Here is a 10,374-nt window from a genome sequence, read left to right as displayed (position 1 = left end):
AGGGTTGGATTTGGAGGTTAGGAGTCAGAGCCTCTGCCTGCCATTACGTCTTGGGCTCTTATATAGCCCCACTGCAGCTCACCAGGAGGCTTTGGCCTCTTTTCTTTCTGCACATACCAAAATAACACCATTCCCAGTGCTTCCTCACCCAGGACAATCAGGAAGGGGTTTCACAATGAATGTTGTGAGGTCCCCTTTTTATTACGCCTGTCCCAAATGGCACCCTATGTGTGTACTACTTTCAACCAGGGCCCATAGGGAATAGGGTGCCATTTGGGGACTTAGCGTTGCCCACTTACGTGTTTGACCTGAATAGCCTGATAAAGAAGTCAAACTTGTTTTAATGAATAATGTTCATTGAATTAAGATTGAACAAGTGAATTCATTTAGAATGAATGCAATGGGTGGTGGGTTGAATGTAATGTATATGGGGTGGGGATGGTTGTATTCTGCGTTTGCGTTTCACGCTTACTCACCTGCATGTTAGCCTTGTCTCTCTGTAGGAGCTGGTCAGCTGGCTGTGGTGGGAGTGTCCAGGGGCAGTGCCTGGGTATCCCGGTATCCATCACCTCCTCCAGAGGATCCTTGAGTTCCTCCTCCTGTTGGTGCTGGACCAGGGCTGAGACTGGGAGTGGGCCGGGGGGGGGCTGGGGCTGGGGGCGAGGGAGGCTGAGGCCGGGGTTGGGGGTTGGGGGGCTGAGACTGGGGCTGAAGCCAGGAGTTAGGGTTAGGACCATGGCTGGGTCCAGGAGTTAGGGTTAGGGGCTAGACTCAGTGGGTTGGGCATGGTGCTGGTACCGCTGGCTCCAGGCAGTGTTCTCATAGCTCTTCAGATCTCTCCCACAGCCCGTAATTAGAGCCTGGACTCGCCCCTAAAGCAGCCAGGGTCAGGGGGCTTCCAGGGGTGGTCGCTCATCACACCAGGTCCGGAGTCCTGGCCCCCTCCAGGTTTTGGGGTTCCTGCGTTGTGGTTTGGTGACCCCCAGGCTGCCCAACCTGCTTGCCTGGGGTTTCTAGGAGCTGGGGTGCTGTATCCTGTGGCCTCTCTCCTTGGGCCTTGTTGTCCCTCTTGGGACTGGCACTCACCCCTGTCCTGACCGTCTCGGCAGGCTGGGCAGGCTGATTCTATTCACTAGAGAGGGACCTGTGTAGTGTGGGCTTGGATGGGCTGTTGGGGGGTCCAGCTTTGTGTTTGACCTCTGGGCAGAGTGTGGCCTGGTTTTCCCAAAGCGTATTTTGGTGTTGGGGTGAAAGGTCAGGGTGGCAGGGGGTCAAAGGTCTGTTGTTACCCCTGGGTGGAGGTCAGACCAGGGCCTGGCTCAGTTTGACCTCTGAGCTCAGCCTCTGAGCTGTGATGTCTCAGTTCACCTCCTTCTGTCTGACTCTGGGGTGTGCCGTGGCGGGAGGTCAAAGTTCATCTCCCTGGTGACCCCGTGTGTGACCTCGCCACATGCCGTCGTACCATCTGGTATGCCCCCTTAGAGACACCTGCTGAATAACTGTCCTCCACCTCCTCGTCCTCATCCCATCCCATCTCAGCCTGGAGAGAGTCCTGTTAAACTCAGCATTGGCCTGTTCCGCATCTTATTCCTACTGTGCTTTGAGTCTGGAGTAACTCTAACTACCCAACAAAATGTCTAGTTAACCTTTCTTTGGTTTATAAACTCTCTCTCTCTCTTTTGGCTTCTAGGGTTGTCAACAGCCTGTGTCTCTGAAGTCTCTCCCACACACTCTGTTACTTCAGACGCTCTTCTGAGCACTAGGTGGACACTTGCTGCTGCCGGGCGGCTCCCGTCGCAGCCACTATTGTGGCAGCAGCCCACGTTGCCGTGGGAGTTAGCGGAACACCGTTAACCCCGCCTCCGTCAAACTTTCCCCTCATTCTCCTGCAGCATCGCCTCGAACTTCCTCACTACTCGATGGGCTGCTGCTGCTCTTCCCTGTCTAACAGGAGACAGGGGCTGTGGCACTTCCTGCCTGAGCCACTGAGATTCTGGACATGTGTTGTTGTGTTCGTTCGTGAGCCGGGGGGGGGGGCTGGCGGGGTGCCATGATGTTGTCCGGGGGGGGGGATAGGAGGAGGAAACAGCAGAGGGAGGCGGAGGTGCTTCTCTCTCCCTCTCGGGGGGGCTTGGTGGTGGGGTCCTTGAGGCGACGCTGGGGCCCCTGGTGGGGTCCTTCCTGATGACAGCCAGTTCTCCTCTTCCAGCCCAGGTCCCTCCACTGGTCTTAAGGCAGGGTCCTCCATTCTCTCTTGGTCTTAACATGGTCCACCTCGGAAATACATGACTCGGTTCGAGCCCCTAGGGCAGGGGAATCAAACACAGAGGGAAAGCAAAGGTCATTACATTTCAAAGCATAGCAACCATCTAAGCTATTGCAAACAATCAACTCTAGGAGCGATCGCAGAATGCAAGTTACAAAGCACAGCAAACAGCCCAGTATTTGAACCTCGACTCCTAGGGCAGGGGACTAACACAGAGAGGAAGTCCATACCATTACAAAGCACAGCCAGCATCCCAGGATTCCCAGGCATTTCATATAATGACTGGTGGCTGCTAAAGCCCAATCGGCAAAAATCCTGGTTATTTGAAACGTGGTTACGTAATGCATCAACATTTAGTTCTATCCGAGTTTAAAAAGCTCTGCCAGTATCCCAGGTATTTAACACAGGAAGGGCTTAGCTCCATCCAAGTGCCATGGTGCTCCCAGCCGAGGACTGGTTAAGATCCAGCCATCGTCAGACAGTGAGTGTGTCCAAATGGCACCCTATTCCCTATATAAAACCCTATGGGCCCTGGTCAAAAGTATTCACTATAAAATAAATAGTTTGTTGACATAGTCTTACCTCTTGTCCCCTCCTACTTCCTCCTGGTCTCATCCTGGTAGCTACACAGCTCCTCACTCACCACGGGCTATCTCCTTCAGGGCTAGGGAGAGGGGGGAGGGGGGGAGATAGAGGAGGGGGAGAGAGAGGGGGGGGGGGGAGAGAGAGAGAGAGGAGAGGGGGGGGGGGGGGGGGGGGGGGGGGGGGGGGGGGGGGGGGGGGGGGAGGGGGGAGGGGGGGGGGAGGGGGGGAGAAGAGGGAGGGAGGGGGGGGGGGGGGGGGGGGGGGGGGGGGGGGGGGGGGGGGGGGAGGAGGAGGGGGGGGGGAGGGGGGGGGGGGGGGGGGAGGAGGGAGGGAGAGAGGGGGAGAAAGAGAGGGGGGGGGGGGAGGAGGCGTTTTCTCGGCAGGTATCTTAGTGTAAGCGTTGTGCCAGTAACCGAAAGGTTGCTGGTTCTAATCCTGAGTCATGTAAAAATCTGCCAATGTGCCCTTGAGCAACACGTAACCTAATTGCTCCTCTAAGTCACTCTGATACTCTGCTAAATACTGAAATTAAAACAATTTTTTTTCTAAAGATGAAAATAGACTTCAGGGGGTGGAGGATAGGCAAATAGATACCAATGAAGGAACCTTAAAGCACAGGCTGACAGACAGATAGAGAGAGACAGACAGAGACAGATAGAGACAGACAGATAGACAGAGACAGATAGACCGAGACAGATAGACAGAGGGACAGATAAGACAGACAGAGACAGTATAGAGCCGGGTATAGAGACGACGGGAGGATTGGAGACAGATAGAGACAGACAGAGAGAGATAGAGACAGACACAGATAGAGACAGACAGACAGAGACAGATAGAGACAGACAGGGACAGATTAGACAACGGACGTAAGACAGATAGAGACGTAGAGGGGGGTTGGAGACGACATGGAGGCTGAGCAGCAGAGAGAGGGAATGAGAAAAGACAATTTCTCCCGTTGGGGCTATATTCTTCTTTCACTCCATTCCCATAGTTCACCTCTGTGTTGTGGGTTAGTCCTACACTAGACCACTGTGAGGGTCTGTAGGTCATCTCTGTGTTGTGTTAGTCCACCGTGGGTGTCGTGGTGACGTGTACCCCCCTTTGAGGGAGTCTCTCTCAAATCCCCCCCCATCACCCCTCGCAGGATGCCTCCAGTTCGACACTCCACTTCCTGGTTACCAACCCTCATCATAGTTACGGGGGGTCTGTTGATCCACCTGGTTTCTGTGGGCGGCGGGTCATCGTTCGCCATGCTTGACGAGGCGAGTTGTGTTGGTTGGTGGCTCTGATTCTACTGCTGCTTTGGGGTTCGGAGGGTGAGTGGTTAAGCATGCTGATCCTGTGCTGGTGGAATTTACCTACACTCAGGGTACTTCCTCTTATCTCTCCACGTTCTCTCATCTCCCCCTACCTCCCCTCACCTTCACCTCGTTTACAGCTAGGAGGAGACATCACACCTATCAGTCTCACATACTGACGTCTGTGTTCATGTTTTCAACTACTGAAAATAGCTTTTAGGATGAAACACAGATCAGTCAACATCGTGTTTCATTGAAATGACGTGGAAACAACGTTGATTCAACCAGTGTGTTCCCAGTGGGAAATGATGTAAACAGATTGATTAACCAGTGTGTGCCCAGTGGGAAATGATGTAAAACAACGTTATTCAACCAGTATGTGCCCGGTGGGAAATGATGTGAAACAACGTTGATTCAACCAGTGTGTCCCAGTGGGAAATGATGTGACAACGTTGATTCCCACGTGTACATCATATTATTCTACAGGTTGAAATCTTATAGTTGAGTCATTTTATAAATTGATTATAAATATTTAGAAAAATACATTTAAGCCTTATTCATACAGTTTTGTTGAATAGAAATACATCATATCAAATATTTCATATTTTATCATATTTTACAGTTACTTGAGTTTGTGTCCTCAAAAAATGACTACACCTCATAATTTATAACTATTTTACCAGAAAGGTGAGAATTTTAACCTTTCTTGGAGTATGCAAGCATTACTAGTTATTGTTTATGCCCTCTCGTGATAAATAATTACTTTTGGGGTTCCGTAGATTACATTTAGTTACAGATATATATACACCCCATATAATAAAGCTATGATCCCACACATAAAACACATCTAAACCACTACAGTACTCACGGGAAAAATACACTTACTCCTTAGCTTTCCCAAAAAACACTAACCACGACTCAAGTGCTAACTGATAATACCTTTCCCCTCCTACCACTCTGCCAAACACTCTGCTACCACTCTACCAACACTCTGCTACCACTCTACCAAACACTCTGCTCACTCTACCAAACACTCTTCTACCACTCTGCCAAACACTCTCTACCACTCTCACACTCTGCTACCACTCTACCAAACACTCTGCTACCACTCTACCAAACACTCTCTACCTCTCTCCAAACACTCTGCTACCACTCTCCAAACACTCTCTACACTCTCCAAACTCTCTACCACTCTCCACCTCTCTACCACTCTACCAAACCTCTCTACCACTCTACCAACACTCTGCTACCACTCTACCACACTCTCTCCCACTCTGCAAACACTCTCTCCACTCTACACACTCTGCTACCCTCTCAACTCTGCTCCCTCTCTCCCTCTCCACTCTCTACACTCTACCAACACTCTTCCCCTCACTCTGCTACTCTACCAAACACTCTCCACCTCCCTCTCTCCCTACTCTGCTACCACTCTCCACCTCTCTCCACCTACAAACACTCTGCTACCACTCCTACAAACACTCCTGCTGCCACTCTCAAACACTCTGCTACCACTCTACCAAACACTCTCTACCACTCTACAACACTCTCTACCACTCTACCAAACACTCTGCTACCACTCTACCAAACACTCTGCTACCACTCTCAACACTCTCTACCACTCTCAAACACTCTCTACCACTCTACAAACTCTGCTCCACTCTACACTCTGCTGCCACTCTCCACTCTCTCATCTACCACTCTGCTACCACTCGCACACTCTGCTACCACTCACATTCCTGCTCTCTTGCACACTCTGCTACCACTCTACCAAACCTCTGCTCCACTCTACCAAACACTCTGCTACCACTCTACAACACTCTCTCCACTCTGCCACACTCTCTCACTCTACCAAACACTCTGCTACCACTCTACCAAAACTCTTTCCCTCTACCTCTTCTACCACTCTGCACACTCTCTACCCTCTACACTCTCTCCTCTCCATCTGCACCACTCTACCAGCACTCTCTTCTCCAACCTCTGCTCAGACACTCCAACCTCTCTGCCCTCTGCCAAACACTCTGCTACACTCTCCAAACACTCTCTACCACTCTCCAAACACTCTGCTCGCCACTCTGCCAGCCTCTGCTACCGCTCTACAGACACTCTGCTACCACTCTACCAAACACTCTACTATCCACTCTACCAAACACTCTGCTTCCACTCTACCAAACTCTGCTACCACTCTCAACTCTGCTCCCTCTACCAACACTCTGCACCACTCACACCTTACCACTCACCAACACTCTGCTACCATTGCCCCACACACTCTCTACCACTCTCCCCTCTGCTACCCTCTTCTACCTTCCCTCTCCAAACGCTCTGCCACTCTCCTCTCTCCACTCTGCAAACACTCTGCTACCCTCTACCAAACACTCTGCTACCATCTCCCAAACACTCTGCTACCACTCTACACGCACTCTGCTACCACTCTACCAAACACTCTGCTACCACTCTACCAAACACTCTGCTACCACTCTGCCAAACACTCTGCTACCACTCTACCAAACACTCTGCTACCACTCTGCCAAACACTCTGCTACCACTCTGCCAAACACTCTGCTACCACTCTACCAAACACTCTGCTCACCACTCCTACCAAACACTCTGCTACCACTCTACCAAACACTCTGCTACCACTCTACCAAACACTCTGCTACCACTCTACCAAACACTCTGCTACCCCTCTACCAAACACTCTGCTACCACTCTACAAACACTCTGCTACCACTCTACCACACTCTCTACCACTCTACCAAACACTCTCCACTTCCACACTCTGCTCCACTCTGCAAACACTCTGCTACCACTCTACCCAACATCTACTACCACTCTCCCCTCTGCTACCCCACCTCTCTACACTCTCCAACACTCTCTACCACCTCCAAACACTCTGCTACCACTCTACACACTCTCTACCACTCTACCCTCTCTACCACCATCTACCACTCTCAAACCTCTCTACCACTCTGCCAAACACTCTGCTACCACTCTGCAAACACTCTGCTACCACTCTCCAAACACTCTGCTACCACTCTACAACACTCTGCTACCACTCTACCAAACCCTCTGCTACCACTCTACCAAACACTCTGCCCACTCTGCACACTCTCTACCACTCTCCACTCTCTACCACTCTACACACTCTGCTACCCTCTTTCTCCCACACTCTTCCCTCTCAACACTCTGCTCCACTCTACAACACTCTCTACCACTCTACAAACACTCTGCTACCACTCTACCAAACACTCTGCTACCCTCTGCCACTCGGCTCTTACACTCTGCACACTCCCACTCTCTTCTCTCCCACTCTGCTACCACTCTGCAACTCTTCCTCTGCAAACACTCTCTACCACTCTGCAACACTCTGCTACCACTCTACCAACACTCTGCTACCACTCTACCAACACTCTGCTACCACTCTGCCACACTCTCTACCACTCCTACTAAACACTCTGCCACTCTACAACACTCTGCTACCACTCTACCAAACACTCTGCTACCACTCTACCAACACTCTGCTCCCTGCCCCTGACCACTCTACTGCTCCCACTCTACCAAACAGCTCTGCTCACCACTCTACCAAACACTCTGCTACCACTCTGCAAACACTTGCTTCCACTCTACCAAACACTCTGCTACCACTCTACAAACACTCTGCTACCACTCTACCAAACACTCTGCTACCACTCTACCAAACACTCTGCTACCACTCTACCAAACACTCTGCTACCACTCTACCAAACACTCTGCTACCACTCTACCAAACACTCTGCTACCACTCTACCAAACACTCTGCTACCACTCTACACACTCTCTACCACTCTACCAAACACTCTGCTACCACTCTACCAAACACTCTGCTACCACTCTACCAACACTCTGCTACCACTCTACAAACACTCTCCTACCACTCTCCAAACACTCTGCCTACCACTCTGCAAACACTCTGCTACCACTCTACCAAACACTCTCTCCCACTCTACCAACACTCTGCTACCCCTCTACCAAACACTCTTCTACCACTCTACCAAACACTCTGCCTCTCCAAACACTCTCTACCACTCTACCACACTCTGCTACCACTCTACCAAACACTCTGCTACCACTCTACACACTCTGCTACACTCTACCAAACACTCTGCTCACCACTCTACCAAACACTCTGCTACCACTCTACCAAACACTCTCTACCACTCTACCAACACTCTGCTACCACTCTACCAACACTCTGCTACCACTCTCAACACTCTGCTACCACTCTACCACACTCTCTACCACTCTAAACACTCTGCTACCACTCTACTCTCTACCTTCCCTCTGCTACACTCACCCTCTCTTCCACTCTCACCTCTGCTACCACCTACAACACTCTACTCCACTCTACAAACACTCTCTGCCCTCAAACTTCTGCTCCTCTACACTCTCGCTACCACTCTACCACACTCTGCTACCTCTAACCTCTCTACCATCTCCAACACTCTGCTCCACTCTCACACTCTCTACCCTTTCCCTCTCTACCCCAACCTCTGCTACCACTCTGCAAACACTCTGCTACCACTCTACAAACACTCTGCTACCACTCTACCAAACACTCTGCTACCACTCTGCCAAACACTCCTCCCTCACCACTCTACCAAACACTCCTGCTACCACTCTACCAACACTCTCCTACCACTCTTACAACACTCTCCACTCTACCTCCTCCACTCTCCACTCTCTCCCTCTCAACTCTGCTCCACTCTACCAACACTCTGCTACCACTCTAACCGCTCTGCCACTCTGCCAAACACTCTGCTACCACTCTCCACACTCCTCTCTTACTCTACACTCTGCTGCTCTCACCACACTCTTCTACTCTCTACAAACACTCTGCTGCCACTCTACCAAGCTGTCTCTGCTCCTCACTCTGCAAATCTGCTACCACTCTACCAGGCATCTCTGCTACCACTCTACAGCTCTGCTACCACTCCTACACACTCTGCTACCACTCTACCAAACACTCTGCTACCACTCTGCAGACACTCTTGCTACCACTCTGCCAAACACTCTTCTCCACTCTCCCACTCGCTACCCTCACCCAAACCTCACTGCTACCACTCTACAACACTCTGCTACCACTCTCCAAACACTCTGCTCCACTCTACCAACCTCTGCTACCACCACACTCTGCTACCACTCTACCAACACTCTCCCTCTACAAACACTCTGCTACCACTCTACCAACACTCTTCTCCCACTCTACACACTCTGCTACCACTCTACCAAACACTCTGCTGCCACTCTACAAACACTCTGCTACCACTCTACCAAACACTCTGCTACCACTCTACCAAACACTCCCTACCACTACCCTTCTACCACTCTCACTCTACCACTCTACAACCTCTGCTACCACTCTACCCTTGCTACCACTCCTACCAAACACTCTGCTACCACTCTACCAAACACTCTGCTCTCCACTCTCACCAAACACTCTGCTACCACTCTACCAAACACTCTGCTCCCACTCTCCGAAACACTCTGCTACCACTCTCCAAACACTCTGCTAACCACTCTACCAAACACTCTGCTACCACTCTGCAAACCTCTCTCTACCACTCTACAAACTCTGCTACCACTCTACCAAACACTCTGCTACCACTCTACAACACTCTGCTACCACTCTACCAAACACTCTCTCTACCACTCTACAAACACTCTCTCCACTCTACAAACACTCTGCTACCACTCTACCAAACACTCTACTACACTTCCAAACACTCTGCTACCACTCTACCAACACTCTGCTCCCACTCTCACTCTGCTCCTCTCCAACACTCTGCTCACTCTGCAAAGCTCTCTCTACCACTTACCAACACTCTGCTAACTCTACACACTCTGCTCCACTCTCCACACTCTGCTCCCACTCTCAAACACTCTGCTACCACTCTACCAAACACTCTGCTCCACTCTACCATCTGCTACCACTCCTGCCAACACTCTGCTTCTCTTCTCCACTCTGCCAACACTCTGCTACCACTCTCAAACCCTCTGCTACTCTACCCCCCTCTCCTCAAACCTCTGCTACCACTCTACACCTCTCTACCACTCTACCAAACACTCTGCTTCCACTCTACAAACACTCTGCTCCCACTCTACAAACACTCTGCTGCCACTCTACCAAACACTCTCCTACCACTCTACCAAACACTCTGCTCCCACTCTCCAAACACTCTGCTACCACTC

General features: G+C 51.1%; 1 protein-coding gene across 1 annotated transcript in view; it reads right to left on the bottom strand.

Moving 5' to 3' along the window:
- Window positions 1-476: 476 nt before the first annotated feature.
- Window positions 477-10,374, bottom strand: part of LOC121542578 — a gene marked incomplete at its 3' end in the record, with an annotated part of 37,538 nt that continues 27,640 nt past the window's right edge. The window contains exon 4 of the mRNA XM_045217365.1: window positions 477-653. Within this exon, the coding sequence (XP_045073300.1) occupies window positions 477-653 (177 nt within the window). The remainder of the gene's footprint in view (window positions 654-10,374) is intronic.

This window comes from Coregonus clupeaformis, unplaced genomic scaffold (assembly GCF_020615455.1).
Source record: "Coregonus clupeaformis isolate EN_2021a unplaced genomic scaffold, ASM2061545v1 scaf1031, whole genome shotgun sequence".
In the NCBI taxonomy this organism is placed as follows: Eukaryota; Metazoa; Chordata; class Actinopteri; order Salmoniformes; family Salmonidae; genus Coregonus; species Coregonus clupeaformis.
This window is presented reverse-complemented; position numbering and strand designations above follow the sequence as displayed.